This window comes from Pecten maximus, chromosome 7, assembly GCF_902652985.1.
Source record: "Pecten maximus chromosome 7, xPecMax1.1, whole genome shotgun sequence".
In the NCBI taxonomy this organism is placed as follows: Eukaryota; Metazoa; Mollusca; class Bivalvia; order Pectinida; family Pectinidae; genus Pecten; species Pecten maximus.
The window spans coordinates 43,674,697-43,696,409 of NC_047021.1; the positions used below are offsets into that span (position 1 = coordinate 43,674,697).

The 21,713-nt window shown below is 36.2% G+C and overlaps 1 protein-coding gene across 1 annotated transcript; it reads right to left on the bottom strand.

Moving 5' to 3' along the window:
• Positions 1-554: 554 nt before the first annotated feature.
• Positions 555-21,652, bottom strand: LOC117330928 (ubiquitin-like modifier-activating enzyme ATG7). The gene is made up of 19 exons (XM_033889495.1): positions 21,477-21,652; positions 20,144-20,198; positions 19,200-19,317; positions 18,489-18,566; positions 17,589-17,705; positions 16,975-17,115; positions 16,187-16,275; positions 15,596-15,717; positions 14,424-14,514; positions 11,109-11,253; positions 10,340-10,498; positions 10,078-10,129; positions 8,307-8,443; positions 7,706-7,879; positions 6,125-6,240; positions 3,573-3,657; positions 2,673-2,753; positions 2,009-2,131; positions 555-1,625 (listed from the first exon to the last, which is right to left on the bottom strand). The coding sequence occupies exons 1-19, from the start codon at positions 21,613-21,615 to the stop codon at positions 1,578-1,580; spliced, it is 2,070 nt and encodes a 689-aa protein (XP_033745386.1). The 5' UTR covers positions 21,616-21,652; the 3' UTR covers positions 555-1,577.
• Positions 21,653-21,713: the final 61 nt, after the last annotated feature.

The following is a 21,713-nucleotide window of genomic DNA, read 5'->3' on the forward strand; positions in this document are numbered from 1 at the left end:
TTGGAAATAGATGAAAGTCTGATGGAGAGAGATCAGGTGAATAAGGCGGATGCTCAATCAATTTAAAGCCACAATTGTGAATGGCAGCCATGGCAATGACAGAATCTTTCATCCTAACCCTAACTGATTTTGTCCATTTAGCAAAAGTCGCTTATCTTGCTTACTTTAGAGTGCTACTTCGTCGATATAAACTTATCAAATGAGACCAGTCCTTGGGTACACGGCCCTATATAGTCAGAGAATAGTAGGACGTAAAAAGAACATCCTTGAGTACCTCCTTCAATACGAGGCTCACAACATATCAATCATCCCTCGTAGATGCTAATCTATGACCCAAGTTAAACAGACTATTGGCCTGATGGATGTTTCTTTGTTTTGGAATATTTATGATTGGATAACATGTATTATGGCAGAGAGAGAGAAAGTGTACACAAGAGAGGACAAATACACACTTATCACCTATAACACAACGTCCATTTAAATTGCATTATGAAAATACTTTTAAAGTCTTCACAAATTATCTTCATTCACAGTCAAAATTCCACAAAATAATATACAGGCCTTTTTTTTTTTATTATATTGCACTAATATCACAATAAATAATGTTCAGACTACATTTAGAATTGGTGTTGGAAGCTTAATCTATGCAATCATCACTTGTAATAGTTAATGTGGATGTAAAGAAATATTTGCTAACATTTACATTGATACACGATACAGTAAAATCATAAATTTTTGCGGGAATTTTTTTTCATCAATTTTGTGGATAATCGGAATCAATGAGCACATATGTTAAAAACAGTCAAAATTCAACATGAATGTTTAATATTTGCGGTTTTCAAGGGTACTATCCATGAAGTCAAGTGCCCAAAGGTCATGAAATTTGAGCCCCATAAAAATAAATGATTTTACGATATACAAGAATACATCAGTAATGATGAGGCATTGGAAATAACACTTGTACAACGCAATATCGTTCAGAAGGATTTTTTTAACTATAACTATGGATAAATACTTATTTTGTTCAGAAATCTAAACCGGTTCCCTCCATTACTTCTCTACTCTCCACCAGGACTGTGCTCTGCGGTGTAGAGGTTACTGAAGAGGGTACCAGTCAAATCTAGATCTTGATCAATGCTGGTCTTGTCACATCATTCAATGCTGGGGCTTGTTCGTTTATGCCGACAAATCAGTTCATTGGTTTTTCAATGTAATATTTCAAACATATATCTTGACAGGCCTTGGGAGTCTTTGTCAAGACTTGTCTGAAAGCAATATAAAATCACCAGGTCCGTCTTTATTTCATAAACGAACACCGGTTGAATTGTCAAACCATTTGGACTACAAAAACAAAAACAGCCTTGATCTTGTCATCTGATTCAATGCTGCTCTTGTCATCTGGATCAATTCTAATACTAATGATAAACTATAAGCCAATAAGTTGTCATTGGTCCATGACAGTTCCAGCCTCACTGATTGGTCCATCTGTTTGATCACACACTTAGATATATAAGTCAATGGTTTTGTATAAAATCTCTTCTGATTGGACGAGCACATTATTACGACTAATTACTTCATCAAGACATGTCCATGAAACTATCATCATCATCACTGAAGTCAAGGATCTGAAAATGAAAAAAAAAAAATGGTAAAAATATTTACAAACATTAATCGTATTTCAGTAGAAATTCTAACAAATCCAATATCATTGACCTGTACTAAGCTTAGTGCCTGCGTCCTGTTGTGAGATTGTTTTTGTTTAACGTCCTATTAACAGCCAGGGTCATTTAAGGACATGCCAGGTTTTGGAGGTGGAGGAAAGCCGGAGTACCCTGGAGAAAAACCACCGGCCTACTGTCAGTACCTGACAACTGCCCCATGTAGGTTTTGAACTTGCAACCCAGAGGTGGAGGGCTAGTGATAAAGTGTCGGGACACCTTAACCACTCGGCCACTACGGCCCCGCTGTTGTGATATCCAGGTGTTTAACCAGAATGGGATTCACCTACCTCTGTATTGAGCGTCTCTTCATGCATCTTTGTGAGACCGGTAAGATCCTCCAGGTAACTGCTTGGCTCGTTAAATACCTGGAGGAGAAATTCTATACCATCCTTCCTGTATGCATTCACAACCTGCAAAAATAATTTTCAATTTGAAATTATAACTAATTATGATTTGCTTCAAAAAAAAAAAATATAATAATAATGCTTTGCCAACTTCATATATTGAAATGAAACTGTAAATCAGTATGACTGACATACTACATGTAGCTGTTTTAATGACAACTTAAGATACACAAATACTATCGAAATAAATTTCATTTGATAGTTGATATTCTGGTTATTCATACAAAAATGATGTAGGAAACTGGTCTCATTACCAGAACATCTAGTTCCTTGCTCCTTGAGAAGTCTTGTATAGATGTACATGGCAGTTAGTGATTTATCATAGATTAAATTTATTCAAACTCTTACACTGGGGCCAGATAAATTTCCAAAATATCAAGTTACTTGATAAGGTCAACATAAACATATTCATCTATTGAAAGTTCAAAAATTAGCAAAAATCAAGATTAGAAGTTTTATATAATCCAAACTTAAAACATAATCCAAATGTCAGAAACAAAAGATTGACGTTCTATTATGATTTGTCGAGTTTTCCTTAGACACTGACCATATCGGAGCAGGCGGTACACTTATCAAACGCTCTACAAGCTGGTAGGACCTGCTGATATCTCGACAGGAAACAGCGGATCTGGGAAAACAAAACACAAAACATAAACATTCTATCTTCTACAACGCAATCACATCAGTATGTAAATTATATAGAGGTAACTTTTATGACTGAAACTTTATTTCAGTCTTAATGTCTGGAAACCTTGCAATGTTTTTGGTTAATTACTGGTTTACCACCTACATGACTCCACCTATTGCTAAGTTTCGTCTCACTGAATATAGTCAGTGTTCTGTCAGTGTTACGAACTTAGTTACTGGGTTACCACCTACATGTTTCCACCTATAGCTAGGTTTCATCTCAATGACTATAGTCAGTGTTCTGTTGACTTTAGTTAGTTACTGGTTTGCCACCTACATGACTCCACCTATTGTCGGAATTAACTTCTTTGCCACACCTTTTGCATCAAAACTGAAGCAAGGGCCATAACTCTGGTTATTACATCTAAACAAGGGCCATAACTCTGGTTATTACACCTAAACTAAGGGCCATAACTCTGGTTATTACACCTGAACTAAGGGCTATAACTCTGGTTATAACACCTAAACTAAGGGCCATAACTCTGGTTATTACCACCTGAACTAAGGGCCATAACTCTAGTTATTACACTTGAACTAAGGGCCATAACTCTGGTTATTACACAACCAGACGCAGCATACATAAGGACACTGATACCAGCGAAGGGTTTAATAAAGAGAAAACTACCAATATACCTGGTAATTACCCAGTGTAACATTTCAATATCTGATATGAGAAAACATATTAATAGAATGCATCTTTATCAATTTTTTCCAAATTATTGCTACACTAATAATCCAACATTTTGATATATCATCCTACCTGGTGAGGTACCAATCCTAATGAACAGGACAGATCTTTGGTTAGATGGTCGTCTTTAGCACTTGTGTCTGCCTCAGCTTTCCCACTGTAAAATATCAATACATGATCATGAACAGGTCATATTGTGGCAGTACCAGCCATACAACCACCATATATTTTCTAACTGTAATGACTACTGGATGCTAGCTAATATAGACACCTGTATAAACAGGATATTTATATTTTGTACCAGGAGTACATAGTAATTATCTACAGACTATTTGACAGTCACACTCACCCCTTGGGATGCTGTACGTAGACCTACATACTAATTACCTATCTGACAGTCACACTCACCCCTTGGGATGCTGTACGTGGACCTACATACTAATTATCTATCTGACTGTCACACTCACTCCTTGGGATGCTGTACGTAGACCTACATACTAATTACCGATCTGACAGTCACACTCACCCCTTAGGATGCTGTACGTAGACCTACATACTAATTACCTATCTGACAGTCACACTCACTCCTCGGGACGCTGTACGTGGACCTACATACTAATTACCTATCTGACAGTCACACTCACTCCTCGGGACGCTGTACGTGGACCTACATACTAATTACCTATCTGACAGTCACACTCACTCCTCGGGACGCTGTACGTAGACCTACATACTAATTACCTATCTGACAGTCACACTCACTCCTTGGGAAGCTGTACGTGGACCTACATACTAATTATCTATCTGACAGTCACACTCACTCCTTGGGACGCTGTACGTGGACCTACATACTAATTATCTATCTGACAGTCACAATCACTCCTTGGGATGCTGTACGTAGACCTACATACTAATTACCTATCTGACAGTCACACTCACTCCTTGGGATGCTGTACGTGGACCTACATACTAATTACCTATCTGACAGTCACACTCACTCCTTAGGACGCTGTACATAGACCTACATACTACAGTGGAACTTCGTTAACTCGAACTCGGATAACTCGAATACCCCGCTTAACTCGAAGTACCTCGCCGGTCCCGGCCGAATTCTCTCTTTATCTTAGTAAAAAAAACTCGGATAATTCGAATTCGGATAACTCGAAAAACTCGGATAATACGAAGTAAAAATTTGGTCCCAACAATAAAAATCCTACTTGAAATGTTCGAATAACTCGAAGTATAATTTTCGTCGATCGGTGGCAAACGCCGACATTTTTTTAAGAGCTAAGTTCCGTTTGTAATACTGAACATATCGGCACTACTAACCTACATGCTATTATAAGTGTTTCATAAATTCATAAAAGAAATTGTCGGTTAAATCTTATAACAACAAGTCTTGGTGATAAAAAGTACTGCTTTACTTACATCAGGTAATTTCCGAAGGCGGTGGCCGATATCAGTACACACGATAGTCAACAACTCATCTACCCGTTCGCTCAAGCGGAACTAATCTCTGACACACCGGTAGATCTACCCGGCTGATGTTTTTACAGGTGTAGAAATGACACAGTCACCGGCGCCTATTAAATCTTTAAACTGCTGAAATAATAGCGTAATTACTGCCGAGGTGTTCAGAGTACAACTGTAACGGTCAGTGCTGTCTATTAAATCGGATAAAACGCCAACTCAGTTACAGTAACATTTTATACGCACATGCGCAGCCCAACTTCCGGTGCTAATACACATGGAAATGGCGTGGTTATCAATAAAAAGTAAGTAGGCCGATCAAACAGTATTTTATATATGTCCAATAAAAGGTAATGGTTCTGTTACGTTTTGTATGCAATCTGTGTAAAACTTAAACGGTTATTTGTTTTGACATTAATAACTTGTTATTTTGTCGAATTCCGTTTTATCGTTTACCTTTTGCAAACATGACTTGCACATCAGATCGTTATTGAAGTGACTAAGTGAAAGAAACTTTATCGTGACTGTATATCGGCAAAACTACACCAAATTACAAGTGACATAACTAAACATTACATATATATTTACATGTATTGACCCGTCTTTACACTTAACTGATGAGCAACAGAGCGGAGTTATAATGATTATATAATGTTGACAAATATTGACCAAACTTTTCACCAAAAACGATAACTCGCTTAATTCGAACACTCGGATAACTCGAAGTTTTTTCGTGGTCCCGTCGACTTCGAGTTAACGAAGTTCCACTGTAATTATCTATCTGACTGTCACACTCACTCCTTGGGATGCTGTACGTAGACCTACATACTAATTACCTATCTGACAGTCACACTCACTCCTTGGGATGCTGTACGTAGACCTACATACTAATTACCTATCTGACAGTCACACTCACCCCTTGGGATGCTGTACGTGGACCTACATACTAATTATCTATCTGACAGTCACACTCACTCTTTGGGATGTTGTACGTGGACCTACATACTAATTACCTATCTGACAGTCACACTCACCCCTTGGGATGCTGTACGTAGACCTACATACTAATTACCTATCTGACTGTCACACTCACACCCCTTGGGACGCTGTACGTAGACCTACATACTAATTATCTATCTGACAGTCACACTCACCCCTTGGGATGCTGTACTAAGGACACAAGCAGCTCCACAGCCAAAGCACTCGCTAAGAAAGACATCCCAGGACGTGAAACAGTACATTGCTGGTCCAGAGTTCTATCTCTCGTCGACTGAAAATGTTCAACAAGAAAAATGTAAAATAAGGTTTCAATATCCAAAGCTGATTTAAAACAATCATCAAAATCTTTAACACTTCATGGACACATCAATTCATGGACTAACAGTACAAACAAAATCAAGAAATATACACTTCATGAAAATTAATGATTTCATTGTTCCAGTTGCATATGAGCAAATTTGATGAGGTTATAACCAAAGTATAATCAAATTTTACAGAAAATCAAAGTTTACTTCAACACAGATTGGCCAAATCAACTTCTCTGCAAATAGGTGATTTGACTTCTGCACCAAGTAGCCAAATTGTCGATTTCACTGTAGAGTAGTTCAATTGCCTTATATGTTAACAACTTCAGTTAAAGGGGCGTTCCTTCATTCAGACATCAGAAACATATACAATTTCTATTGATGAAATCTATGTCTGAACAATGATTATGAGTGTCTGTGCCTACATGTAATAAAATTAATCCCGAAATGTACAAGAAAAAGGCGTATTGTACACAAATATGATATGTCTTTGTGGTAATTAGTGATATTTCGGGTCAAATTAAGAATTTTCAGGACTTAATACTCAAAGACCTTTGGTTTATCTTGAGAGTAAACTGCCTTATAAATGTAAAGATTATAACTTTTACTACTTGGAAAAAATATGTATTTTCCAGTAAATTTAATTTTGACGACCTAAACTTAATTTATTCAAATGAAGGAACCCCCCTTTAATATAGATTACAGTGTATACGGAATAGACCTGTCAATTTGATTACAATCTCATACCCTTAACGCTCCATGTACATTTACAAAGACAAAATGTCTTCATGTCAATTGAAGTCAAGTTCTTGACATGAATTGACTATTTTGCAATTTTCGGGTCAATTTGACCTGAAAATTTTCACTTGAAAATTGACCAGAAAATGACCTGAATTTGACCTGAAAAAAATTCATGTTAAATTCAGGTCATCTTCAGATCAATTTCAGGCCAGGTCAAAAAAATGTTCAGGTAGATTTTACCTCAAGACATTTTACCATTGTACTGCACTTGACACAGCGTAATCCACAAAACATCAAGCTTAAATCCAATATTTGTTGTGATTCACTGGTACCAAAGTTAATTCACACATATTAAACGGATTGAAGATGATTTCAGAATAAATTTCTTCTTCAACATATTATGAATGAAGCCATGGAAGTACAGGTGTATAAAGGAAGTAATTTTCTTACCACAAAACATTAAATAGTACTAAAGGGAGATAAATGCGCCGAAGATGCAATCATTTTGGCAGGATTTTCAAAATTTATCATACGTCATTAGAATCCAGAAGATTCCAGGGGATTTAACGTTTGTGGGAGATTGCAATAAACATTAAGAAATTCCGGAAGAATACCGCATCATCCGGGAGGGTTGACTGGTATTTCATAAGCAGGATATAAAAATTCAGATGACGATTTTATCAGGCTTACATTTCCTGGAGCCACCACGTCATTGCAGAAATAACAGCCGAGCTGGTCCCCTGGGATGATCATGTAACTAGACATTGGCTCGGCCACGGGAGGGGCGTCACCCTCTACCTCAGATTTCATACCGTGTCTCATCACTAAGAACGTGTCGAAACCCAGGGCAGCACAAATAACTATCTGTAAGGTAATTTTGTTATTGATCTTCAAAATTACACATAAGAATCCACATTGAAAATCTTATACAATATTTAAACAATTCTTCAACTTTTGCAATCTTAAAATACACTTAAAATATATATAAACAGACTTATTTACTAGAATTACTAGTACCTGGCAACTGCCCCACGCAGGTTTCGAACTCGCAACCCAGAGGTGGAGGGCTAGTGATAAAGTGTCGGGACACCTTAACCACTTGGCCCCCGCGGCCCCTCAAATTTACTAGAAATTTTTACAAATGATAATGAACATCATCATATAATTAACTTTGATAATGTATATTAACATCCACATAATAACATTTCTGAATTAACAAAAAACATCATTACAAATTGTGGAATAAATTTCACATTATCAATCAAACTTTAAAAGAAAAATCTTGTGTAACCTTTTTATGAGCAGCAGCCATGACAGTTGGTAACCACCGACTCTCTCTCGTATCCAGGAGGAGAAATACTGCATCATGGGATTTTATGAGATCTTCGAGTTGTTGGACGTCCTTCTTAGTGCCTGCTAATGCCCCTCCTGTTAACACAAAGACAATTCAGTGAAATACAGTCCCCCACTGAATGTAGGTCAAAGGTCAAAATGTAGGTCAGAGTGACATACTTTTGGTATATAATATACTACTGAACCTAGGTGAACATGTGCCCCAAGTATGAAGTCCAGTGTCAAATTTTCAAGAAAAACACGAGGCCCATGGGCTTTAACGGTCACCTGAGTTCTGAAATATTTCAGTCAATTTTACCCTTTTTGGCCCTGCCCATCAGCCCCTGGGGGGCAATCAGGGCCAACATGTCAAACTATCTTCCAAAACTGCTAATTCTAACCAAGTAAAAACTAAATCCAATAGAAATTCAACAAGCAATGGCCAAAAAGATGATTTTCCCTAAATGAACTTTAGGGGCAAACGTGAGACCCCAGTGTCATGAAATTCACAATTTTAGTAAAGCACCTTAAGACCCTTCCATCTATGAAGAGTGTCTGATTCTACCATACCAGGCACAGGGGCTTGGCACGATTTTCCAAATGATAGTCTATATAAGATACTATATACATATATATATGGACTATCATTTGGAAAATCGTGCCAAGATACTATATACATATATATATGGACTATCATTTGGAAAATCGTGCCAAGCCCCTGTGATACCAGGTATTTGGATCTTGAGAAGATTTTGGAAATTTCAGTCAATTTTTAACCTTTTTTGACCTGTTCCTCAGTCCCCTGGTGGGTGGGGACTATATAATTCACGATTATTTTTTACCTTTGGCCATGGAAGGTTTCTGCAAAAATTTTACTGAAATTGGTTCTGGAGTGTCTCAGAAAAATTTGAAAATGTAAAGTGTCCTGGATGGACGATGCACGATCGTACACAACAGTACACAACTTGGTCAAAGGTGACCTGTCTGTCAAAATGAACAATTTGAATTTCTCTTCCCATTATTATTAGTACTTTTACTTCATGCTCCTTATGTAACAGTGTCATTATTTAATGATATTGGTATCTTGATAGATATTATTTTAAAGGTGTTTATTTTTAAAAACTTATACTTCAATAGAGCAGAGTATGTTTGCTCTAATGTGTTTTTTTATATCTATATATATACATGTACACGTTGTATATAGCACCTGTAAACCGGTTTGTCAAGGTTCAGGGTTTTTTCTATTTTTACGTAAGATTGACCATGGGTCAGTACGCACCCACGCTTTTGGGAGCTTTGTCACTCCCGTGCAAGTCTTCAATAGTGTTGGACGTGTACACGTAGGCTTCCGTGATGTACAGAGTGCTCCTAGGGTAATAAGAAATCCTAAATTTTGTAGCGTAATATTGCACTGTAGACGGTTTGCCAGGTACGGGTTGTCTCCCTGGAGTAAAACCCTCTTCGTTTATGAAGAGGGTTTTTCTACAACCGCCATTAATAAATGGTTAAGCGGACTTTGCGTTGGAGTTGTTACTACAAATAACCCCGGAAAATACACGGTTACACTTATAAACAAAGATTTCATCAAGATCACTCTGAAATAAAATTATGCTTTATAATTGTTTTTAGATCGTTTTATAATCTAGGACTAGCGTACATGGGTTTACGAAATAAAATATGTGTCTACACCAATAAAATGCCCAGTATTTTACTAGTGTATCAATCCTTACCTGATACAGGATGGCCAGGCATCGGAATTGACATGGATATTCCCTGAGCATCCTGTCAAACAAGGGAGACAACTCTATATACAGAGATTAAACATTCATACCAAAACTTCCCTTTCAAATATCTGTACAAAAATTTATTTTTAAATATCAGTGCCAAAGTTTCGCTTCACAAATATTTCTGTCTTTTTTCAAAATTTCTAAAAATCAGAAGAATTTTTTTTAAATTTTCCGTTAACACAGCATTAATAGATTCGGTACATACAACTCCTGGGAATATTCTCTGTAACGATTGGGCCGCGGCCTCAGCCTTAGGTTTGCCTCCCTGCATACAGTCCTCGAACACAAACAGGCTCTGTCTGACAGGGTTGGAGTACGATACTTTACCGTTATCAACCAAAGTGATCTTTCTTACTCCCCAGCCCTAGCAACACAGAACATATAATAACATCAAAACAATGAATTGAGAACAATTGTCTGGTTTATTTTAAATGAAATAGTTATAAATATATCTTACACAATATATACTTTTGTTATTATTATCACTGTCTATTTTTCCTCAAATAAGCCCTCTCCCTTACTGTAAATGTTAAGTACCATATTTATCCTCAAATAAGCACCTCTTCTAGTTTAAGAGTTTAATACCATTTATCCTCAAATAAGCCTCTTTCCCTTGTGTAAAAGTTTTGTATTAACATATTCATCCTCAAATAAGCCTCCTTCCTTATTGTAAAAGTTCAGTACCATATTTATTCTCAAATAAGCCCCCTCCCCTTGTGTAAAAGTTTAGTACCATATTTATCCTCCAATAAGCCCCTTTCCCTTGTGTAAAAGTTTTGTATTAACATATTTATACTCAAATAAGCCCCTTCCTTATTGTGAAAGTTTAGTATTAATTTTGGGGAGGGCCTAATTGTCAACCACATTCAGCCTGGTTTTTTTTAAAGTGATGATTCTGCAAAAATGAAGAATTTTGCTTATTTGCATACATATGTTTTGTACATATATTTTTTTCTGTATATATATGTTCTTACCAACAAACACCTTGCAACATTACACCCTAGAGTTCCAGCCCCAAGCAGGAGACATTTTGTCCTTGAGATTTGATCAAGGTCAAGCTCTGGTAGCAGTCTCCATCTCATTAGCTTCAGATTGAGGTCAACGGCCGACTCAGCAAGCCTTAGAACAGAAAATGAGATTGACAGTTAATAAAAGGTTTTAACAATCAAAAAAAAAGCGCAAAAAGAAAGCATATTGATAGAAAGTACAACATGAATCATTAGTCTTTCATTTCATTGATTGAAATCAATTTCACTTTCAGAAACTCAAAATTAATTGATTATTGATTTTTATTGGTTTTCTAAATTTAGCACAATTGCCCTTTTGTAGAAAATTTATGTACATTTATTACATGTCTTAGCTTTTATTATCAATATTTATGATACTGAACACAAACAAGTATTTAACAGTTGTAAATATATTTAATTCTCCTTCATCACTTATATCAGTAAAATATAAAATCAACTGCTTCTTGGTTCGGTAAAAATTTTAAAAATGTAAAGCCGAAGATTTATGAACACTTCCAGAAATTACCCATTAATTGCCTTTTGAAAAACGTAATTGATTTGAAAAACGTCATTGATGGGTTTTTTTGTTGTTTTTTTTTTACATTTTTTCTACTGATATTCATTGATTTTGGATCATCAGCCCACCGATAATTTTCTTGTCATATTTAGCTCACATACAAGTGTGTGTCATGAGTTAGCCTCCAAACAAAAGTTAATCGTAAGTCTACCTCATCTTACTCAATGGAATAAATGAATTTTTCACCTATCACAATAGAGAAATTTGTGTCAGTTGTGTGATGAATAGAAATACAGAGCATTGCATCACAGATGTTAAAATTGAAATTACATGTAATGCATGTGTTATATAGAGGTTACAAAATGAGTGGTTGTTGGATATAAAATTTATTTCACTAGGGTAAGTTATTTTTTTAAAGTTACAAAAGACACAAGCTTTAGCGAGTTTTAAAATAACTTATGAGTGTGAAATAAATTCCATATACAAAAATCACGAGTCGTGTGACCTGTTTCTACCACAATGATATCAGCTTGAATCAAAGGGAAAAGTGACCAAGTCTTATTTTGCGTATGCAAATAAGGTGTACAAGTGACGGCCGGGACTGGTGATGTGATGTCATTAAATTATTGATGACGTTAATAACAATTGCAGTTTGGGTCAAATGTCACCGTGTCAACCAATCAAAAAGCGTTTAGGGTTTATTCCACGTGTTATGATAAAATCAGCTTTGGAAAATATGATTTTTCATATACACCATGGAGAAGGTTAACGGACCTGGAGGGCGCAGGACTTGTGTCCCCTTGCATTAGGGGGCGCGACGACGCACTCGGAGGGAGCGCAAAGCGTGAATATGGCGAGAGTTACGAGCATGAACTTTTTTGATCTGATCTCGGAGAGAGTTATCGATAGCTAATCTATCTTTAGTTAATTTTTGCATGTTCAGCAATAACTAATCTATCGTTGTGGGGTGTTGGTTTCAGTGAAGAGGTCGCGATTTGCTCAAGCTAAGGCTCATTAATGACGCGAGTGGAGACGAAGGATCGTTGTTTACGTTTTCACAGGGCCCCCTACTGCAAGGGGACGCAAGTCCTGTGCCCTCCAAGTTCGTTAACCTTCTCCATGGTGATATATAATGAACATAATTGCAACAAGAGGCCCAGGGGCCTTAACGGTCATCTGACTCTAAATTAAAACCCTTATATTATTGTAGTATGCATTCTCTGTAGCAAGTATATAGTGGCACTGTTGGCTATGGTGGCCATCTTGGATTTCTGACCGACCCAATAAATAATAACACTTGGTCTGGACCAACTAAGGATAATTTCTGGTAAGTAAGAGCTGAATCCAACCGGTGGAATTTGAGAAGAAGTTTGAAATAGGTGTTGTTCATGAAAACCATGATTGCGCAATCATGTTACAAAATGGCCGTCATTGCTGCCATGTCAAAGTTTTTACGAGGCCGAAAAAAACATCAAAACTTAGTTTGCCCTCCTTCCTTAACATTCTCACAAATTTCCAGCTCAATGACACCAGCGGAACTGGAGAATAAGTTTAAAATGTGTTTTTTAAGATTGCGGATATGGCGGCCATCTTGGATTTCAGACCAATCTAAAAAATAACAACACTTGGTCGGGATCATCTCAGGAACAATTCAGGCAAGTTTCAGCCCAACAGCACTGGTGGAACTTGAGAAGAAGTTTAAAATGTGTTTTTCAAGATGGCGGCTATGGCGGCCATCTTGGATTTCGGACCGACCCAAAAAATAACAACACTTGGTCGCAATCATATCAGGATCATTTCAGGCAAGTTTCAGCTCAATAGCACTGGTGGAACTTGAGAAGAAGTTTAAAATGTGTTTTTCAAGATGGCGGCTATGGCGGCCATCTTGGAATTCGGAACGACACGAAAAATAACAACACTTGGTCGGGATCATCTCAGGATCATTTCTGGCAAGTTTCAGCTCAAAAGCACTAGTGGAACTTGAGAAGAAGTTTAAAATGTGTTTTTCAAGATGGCGGCTATGGCGGCCATCTTGGATTTCGGACCGACCCAAAAAATAACAACACTTGGTCGGGATCATATCAGGATCATTTCAGGCAAGTTTCAGCCCAACAGCACTGGTGGAACTTGAGAAGAAGTTTAAAATGTGTTTTTCAAGATGGCGGCTATGGCGGCCATCTTGGATTTCGTACCGACCCAAAAAATAACAACACTTGGTCGGGATCATCTCAGGATCATTTCTGGCAAGTTTCAGCCCAACAGCACTGGTGGAACTTGAGAAGAAGTTTAAAATGTGTTTTTCAAGATGGCGGCTATGGCCGCCATCTTGGATTTCAGACCGACCCAAAAAATAACAACACTTGGTCGGGATCATCTCAGGATCATTTCTGGCAAGTTTCAGCCCAGCAGCACTGGTGGAACTTGAGAAGAAGTTTAAAATGTGTTTTCAAAATGGCGGCTATGGCGGCCATCTTGGATTTCAGACTGACCCGAAAAATAACAACACTTGGTCAGGACCATCTCAGGAAGATTTCAGGTAAGTTTCAGCTCAATCCCACTGGTGGAATTTGAGAAGAAGTTTGAAATGTGAAAAGTTTACGCACGGCGGACGGCGGACGGCGCACGACGCACGGCGCACGACGACGGACGAAGCATGATGACTATAGGTCATCCTGACCCTTCGGGTCAGATGACCTAAAAATGTATACACATGTTTTTATCAGAACATAACTTAAATTGTTTTCACAAACAAAATATGTTTATACTTAGATGGGTCCATGCTGGAGCTGAGGTTGACTGTCCTAGGTCCGAGTTTTTGTCGTTCATTTTTCTCCCATCCAACACACTTCGGACATTCTGTTCAATGAAAAGTGTCAATAGGTCATTTTAAAATAAATGACAGACCAACTGAACTATGATATTTCATACACAAATAGTTTGTGTTGGTCATTGATATAAAGCTGAAGATTTAATGAAATGTGAAGTTTTAAAAAAGAAATACAAATCATTTATATAATATTTGGAATGATATTCACCAGTTTTGTAGCAGAAGTAGTTTTAAAGGTGCTTATTTTTAACACCCATGATGATTGCAAACTGTAAACTTCCAAAAGTGACTGTTTCCATTGTTAAGAAAAATATGAAAACAAATATTTTCAAAAACACATAAATACCATTTTCAATAAAACTAAATATTTTGTCATCCAACCAGCCACAGCACAAATGCATTTGGTTGTGAATTTTCACCTTATGTTTCTGTAGGTAAACTTTTGATTATCATTTTTTTTTTAAAACATTTCTTTAGCATGAAGCTACAAAATAAATATCACAACACTAGCTCCAAGTTTTCACAAGAGTCCCAATATCGAAACTGAGTTATGTCCCTTGGATCAGTAACACACATTTATTTCACCTACCCAACACTCTATGGGCAATACACAACAATCGATTGGGCAAAAGTAATATTAACTCAGACAATTCTTCTTTTCCACTTTCGCTAAATCAATGAAAAAGTTGTTGACAAAATGGCGGACAGTATCACATTTTACTACTGTATGTTGCAGGTAAGCTAAATGATTCACACACCTGTCTGACACCTGGTTTGTTTGTTAGGATTACTGTGTCATGAACAGCCAAGGTCATTTTGAGGCAGGGTATCCTTGTAGTAGTTGGTGACTACCTCACTGAACAACATACAAAAGGTCAATCCCATGCCATCTAGAGCAATAAGGATAAAGTGTCTTGCCCAAGGACACAAACAGAACAGCTCAGCTTTCTGAGAAACACAAACCAACACGGGTAGGGAGCATCGAACCACGCACCTCGGATCTACATCCAAGATTACGTGGCCGGCGCCCAAACTAACTGACTCAGACACCATCATATATACAAGCTTGCAATGTTTATGTGACAGGTGAGTTAATTCACATTGACCTACCTGTCAATTCTTTCATGGATGCTAGTCTGATTGTTAACACAAGACTGCTGGTTATATCTCTTACGCCATCTTTACTGTGATCTCGGAAACACAACACTTGGATTTCACTAAGGTTGTCTCCCCTGGAATGTCAGAACGGTATATCGTACAATGAAAAGAGTCTGAAAAATGTCATAACAGTATGTCGTACAATAAAAAGAGTCTGAAAAATTTCATAACGGTATATCGTACAATAAAAAGAGTCTGACATTTTTCCTATTAAAACTTTATGTAAATTGACAAAAAATGATTAATTGATTAAAAGTACAATGAAAAGAGTCTGAAAATTTTCCTATAAAACTTTATGTAAATTGACAAAAAAACAATTAATTTTTTGTAAGGCTCTGCACAGTAAATTGATAGATTATAGCATATAGCTTTGGGAACATTTGTGAAACTCCGGATTTATGACATTTGGAGGAATTTATGAATATTATGAGTATGATAACTTTGTACTTGTTGTCTATTACAATATTTGATACATTTCAACTGTGAAAATACTAAATATTTCTGGATTATGACAAAAGAATGTGTCTGTTTAAGACTACTGACCATCTGTGGGCGATCAGAGCTAGATAGTTCCTAAGAGGCCAGCCTGGATGACCATCCAAAGTACATGGATCAGCGAAGGCAAACATCACCTGTAAATCAGATGTTTTTATTCATTGAATACCATATTATGTTATAAAGGACTCACACAACTAAATCAGCCAATCAGCTGGTGTTCACCTGAACCAAGTCTGAGCAAACCTGAGTAAATAACATATGAAATGGGTACTTTCTATGTACGAGAATATAGAGTAGGGTACTGAGGTTTGGAAAATCAAAACTATACACTCCTACTGAAAATTGAATGACGTAGGATTCGAGGTGTAAAAAGGCGGGAATTCCCCAGGTGGGGGTTCCCAAGTGTAGTGCAAATGTCAGGGTTACTGTCTTTCGAGTACCCGTGTGCTATTATATGCCATTAAACCTATACAATAACAACATTTATCCGCTAGAAAAATCTTCAAACTTTAATTTGATATAAATTTTACATCATTTGAACTTCAAACGAGCGAATAAAGGGAGGGGGTCACTAGTAATAACATATCGTAATTTATTTAGTTGTGTGAGTCCTAAAACTAGTGATAATTTCCATACAAAAATTTTCTATGAGATAAATTTTAGGAGCAATGTATTTATTATACAACCTACAGAAAAAATCTAGTTTGCAAAAAAATATGCTGGGTATTCATAACTTTTGAATATGCAATTCATAATCATAATCATAAATATTTTACAATTGTATTTCATCAATAATCTATGTTCACTGTGGAAAGGGAACATTCAAAACAAACCTTTTTGGAATCAGGTAAGCATTTATCCAAACATTTCATCTCTTGAACTTGGATGTCTGTATCCATGGTAACGATGAAATAGCCAACAAATGAAGAACGCGATGACTGAAAACTGTCATAAGATGATTCCAGAGTTTTTATCTGATAAATGATGAAAAAAAAAATTGAAGCAGTTATGATGTCAATGTCAAGGTCAAGGACACTGACTGTATGGAAGACATGCTCAATGTCTTATATTGACAAAATTCATCTTAATTATCATTTAATCTCAACAAATATGTAAGTTAAAGAAAGTGTGGTTATACATATGGAAAATACTCTTTTAAAATTTGAAGTTTCAACTACCAAAGTATCTAATATAAGGTCTTGCAGAGAATTTGTCATTGATAGACTATTAGAATATGTTCTTAAAGTTATCAGGATTATAAATTTAGCTGAGGATTAAATTCTACAAATAACTGTAAGACCAACACAACGAAATAAGGTGCAGATCAAATTGTTCGAGACTAGACAGAAAGTTTTGTGGAAATGTAGAAAATGAGAGGCCTAATTTTGACTATGATCTAAGAAAATATCCATGTAAGTTTAGCAAAAGTATAAACAAAAATTCAAACCTGTTCCGCAGAAAATACTTTATCTAATGTTGCTGGGCCTGTTACCATGGCGATATCAAGTGGCGGGCAGAGACATGGAAACGCAAACCAGTAGTAATAGATATATTTCTTCAGGTCCTGCAAAGTAACGAGAAAATATCAGTTCAGTTAATACAATACAAATTGTATAGTCTAAAGTGAAATTTTATTTCCAAATTTTCTGAAAAGTGGTTTTATTATTCATAAACACCAAAGATATTTTTGCAGAAACTAAGATGCTGGTACTATGGCTTTACTGGTCTTTTAATATTGATTTCTAAAAGTTGTTTTTGCAAAATAAAACAAACTTTTCATTATATATTTCCTCCAGTTTCAATATTAAGTTCATATATGCAGAGACATATATATATGTCTCTGATATATGTATGTAGATATATACTTACTGCATACATCAAAAGGAGAAACTGTGAACCGTGTTCTATATAAATTTTCTCATGTTGAACCGTACGTGTTCTATATAAATTTTCTCATGTTGAACCGTGTTCTATATACCTTTCCTCGTGTTAAACCGTGTTTTATATACATTTGCTCTTGTTGAACCGTGTTCTATATACATTTCCTTGTGTTGAACCGTGTTCTATATACATTTCCTCGTGTTGAACCGTGTTTTATATACATTTGCTCATATTGAACCGTGTTCTATATACATTTCCTCTTGTTGAACCGTGTTCTATATACATTTCCTCATGTTGAACCGTGTTCTATATACATTTCCTCATGTTGAACCGTGTTCTATATACATTTCCTCGTGTTGAACCGTGTTCTATATACATTTCCTCGTGTTGAACCGTGTTCTATATACATTTTCTCATGTTTAAATACAAAGTTATTATACATATGTTGATATATATATATACTTACTGCGTAGGTCAAGAGGACAAACCGTGACAATAGAGTCGGATCCTCTAAAGCTTTCCCACTGACAATATCCTCCCATATCTACAATACAATTTACAAACTTGTATCCAGATTAGGTATGTTAAACCAAATATTCAAAATTATTAAAATAAAAGCTGAAATTGTCTCTTAATAAAATCATCAAAACTTTTCAATAAATCTCAAGATTGAAGCATTCAAAATAAAATATTCTCATAATGTGTGATTTGGTCAAAACTGCAAAAAATAATAAATAAAAACCACCTGTTTAGAATTTCTAAGTTGGAGATTGTCTTTTCAATAAATCCCAAGATTTAAGGATTCAAAATAAAATATTCTCATAACGTGTGATTGGGTCAAAACTGGAAAAAAATAGAAACCTCCTGTTTGGAATTTCTAAGTTGGAGATTGTTGGTTTTTCACTTAAATTCAATGTTATGTCACTTAAACTTTCAATTACAACCTCATGTACAGAAATCAACTCAGATTTAAGGATAAAAACATCACAGATAAATTGAAATGACAAAATTTTTAAGATAAAATCTTTTTTAAATTTGAGACCAAAATTTTGGCACTGGCAACTGGAGGCTCCAGTCCAAAGCTGTGAACAGACAGATATTGGTATAATATTTTCCAAAACAAAATAAAAACCTTTGATTTGATTCTTGAACAGAAATACATTTTGAATTGTATTACCTGGTTGCCTGACTGCTCCAGCAGACATTTTTTATCACATTCTTTAAAACTGTCGATTGTGTTTGTATTGTGAAGAGTTCCAAGAGTCTTAAAACATCTTGTTGGAGTTTTTGCATTTCTGAAAATAGTCATGTTTTTATTAGTATAATCCATTTTGTGTACCCACAGGGACCTGACACAAATTTCAAACTCTGCGACTGGTATATATTTGTGTATTATTAGTTGGGGGTGGGAATTTTTGCCCTGTCCCTGTGTCTATACCCAATACACAGAATCGGGACTTACTGGTATATACCCAGAATCAATAGACCACTTTCTTATCTCAATCAATCTTTATAATTCAATTTCAAAGCCAAAATGTCCATCACAGAAATATTTTGGAATTAAAAAGATAAAACATTAAATATTAAATAATTAAACATCTAAATAAATAAAAAAAATTAGATAATTGAAAAATTTAATACTTTCGAATGTTTAATTTATATAATGATGTATAGGCATCACTTGACCATTGAGAATATATTTTGGAATCCAGAAAATCAGTCTGGTTTCTTTTGTGTCAGGGTCATGGCAATTTGACATACCAGTTATGTTTTGACCGTACAGATTTGTGATTTAGCATCTAAATTGCTAATGCCATGAGTAGACAGAAAGGCTTGTTACAAATGGATATTGAAACAAAATGTCTTGTCATCCAGAAAAAAAGCCATTGCAGTCTCAATACCAAGTATATTGTAGATATGTATGTTGTTCAGATATTCAATGACAAACAACCTGTCAATGGTCAGTAATACTTTGTTTTCTATGGACTATCTACTGATATGATATTGTTTTTTGTTCTTTATCTTTCTGGTCCATCAGTTGACAGACTGAATTAATAAACAAAACAAAAATTAAAAGATTGTAAAATCATATTTCTCTTTTGCAACACGGAAGTAACTTACTCATCAAACGCGGTGTATTCCACATTCATACGACACGGGACACCCACAGTATCACCTGTAGGAAAGGTAATGATGCACATTATTTCATATTTTAAACATGAGCATGTGTAATAGGAGAGGGAAAATTTCAATGACCAGACCGGGACTCAAACCTGGGACCTTCAAACTGTAGATGGACATTCTAAACATTTGAGCTACCTTGTCACCTATCTTTAGTAGCAAAATCTGATATGCTTCTCTCTCACACACGAGACACTATATCACCTTCCATGGGTATACTAAGTTGGGCACAAATACAAGAGGCCCAGTAGGCCTGTATCACCTACCTTTAGTAGCAAAATCTGATATGCTTCTCTCTCACACACGAGACACTATATCACCTTCCATGGGTATACTAAGTTGGGCACAAATACAAGAGGCCCACTAGGCCTGTATCACCTACCTTTAGTAGCAAAATCTGATATGCTTCTCTCTCACACACATGAGACCTTACATCACCTTAGATGGGTATACTAAGTTTGGCACAAATACAAGAGGCCCACGAGGCCTGTATCATCTACCTTTAGTAGCAAAATCTGATATGCTTCTCTCTCACACACATGAGACCTTATATCACCTTCCATGGGTTAACTAAGTTGGGCATAACTACAAGAGGCCCACTGGGCCTGTATTGCTCACCTGCTTCAAATGCAATTTTGCTCAGCTAATCATGACATTATTCAAATATAATAGATACAAGAATATACATGAGTATTATTTTTGAAAAAGTCATCATTTCAAGATTTCAGCATAAATGACCTCTTTGACACTGAATGTAGGTAAAAGTCATTCATTTCAACAAACTTGTTACCCACAATGCAGTTAAGAAGGCCTAATCTTTCACACTACCTGGCGATAGCATTTATATGGACAATGTATCATACAAAACACAAAACACTCATATACCACAGGGGGTGGGGGTGGGGGTGGGCAGGGGTTGTCACAGTAATAGACTAGTCCGAGTTGTTCCCACTATCATCCGCCCCTAGCAGTAGTTATAATATAATATAAGTACAGTATATATTATATTTAAGCAGATAAGCAGAATCATTTTGACTGTAGCCTAAGTGGTGGTATGTGGAGGAAAATAGCTACATACATGTACATGTATCTAATCTATAAACATGAAATACATGTACATTGTACCAGCAGTTGCACCTGGTAGTTAACGACCCGAATTAAAATACAACATTTGTATTTATTACTACATGCATTGTACAGTTACCAGACAGTACAAACCATGTGTGCAAGAGATTGACGAAGGTTGGGCTGCAAATTATATATGTTGTCTCACCATTGAAATAAAATCCGTGTACAGGTTTCGGTGATTCGTCGAGTCCATAGATATTCAATTTGTTATCTGACAATTTATGCCAAAATCCTGCGTCAAGAAAGCTACTAAATGGAGCAAACTGGAGGGATTTGTTTGCCATCTGTCAAAAGCGAAACTAATCCAGAAAAAATCCTTGTCACGTGATGGCGTACAAATACTTCCGGATAACCGCAGTTCACACAGTTCTTACTTGTGATT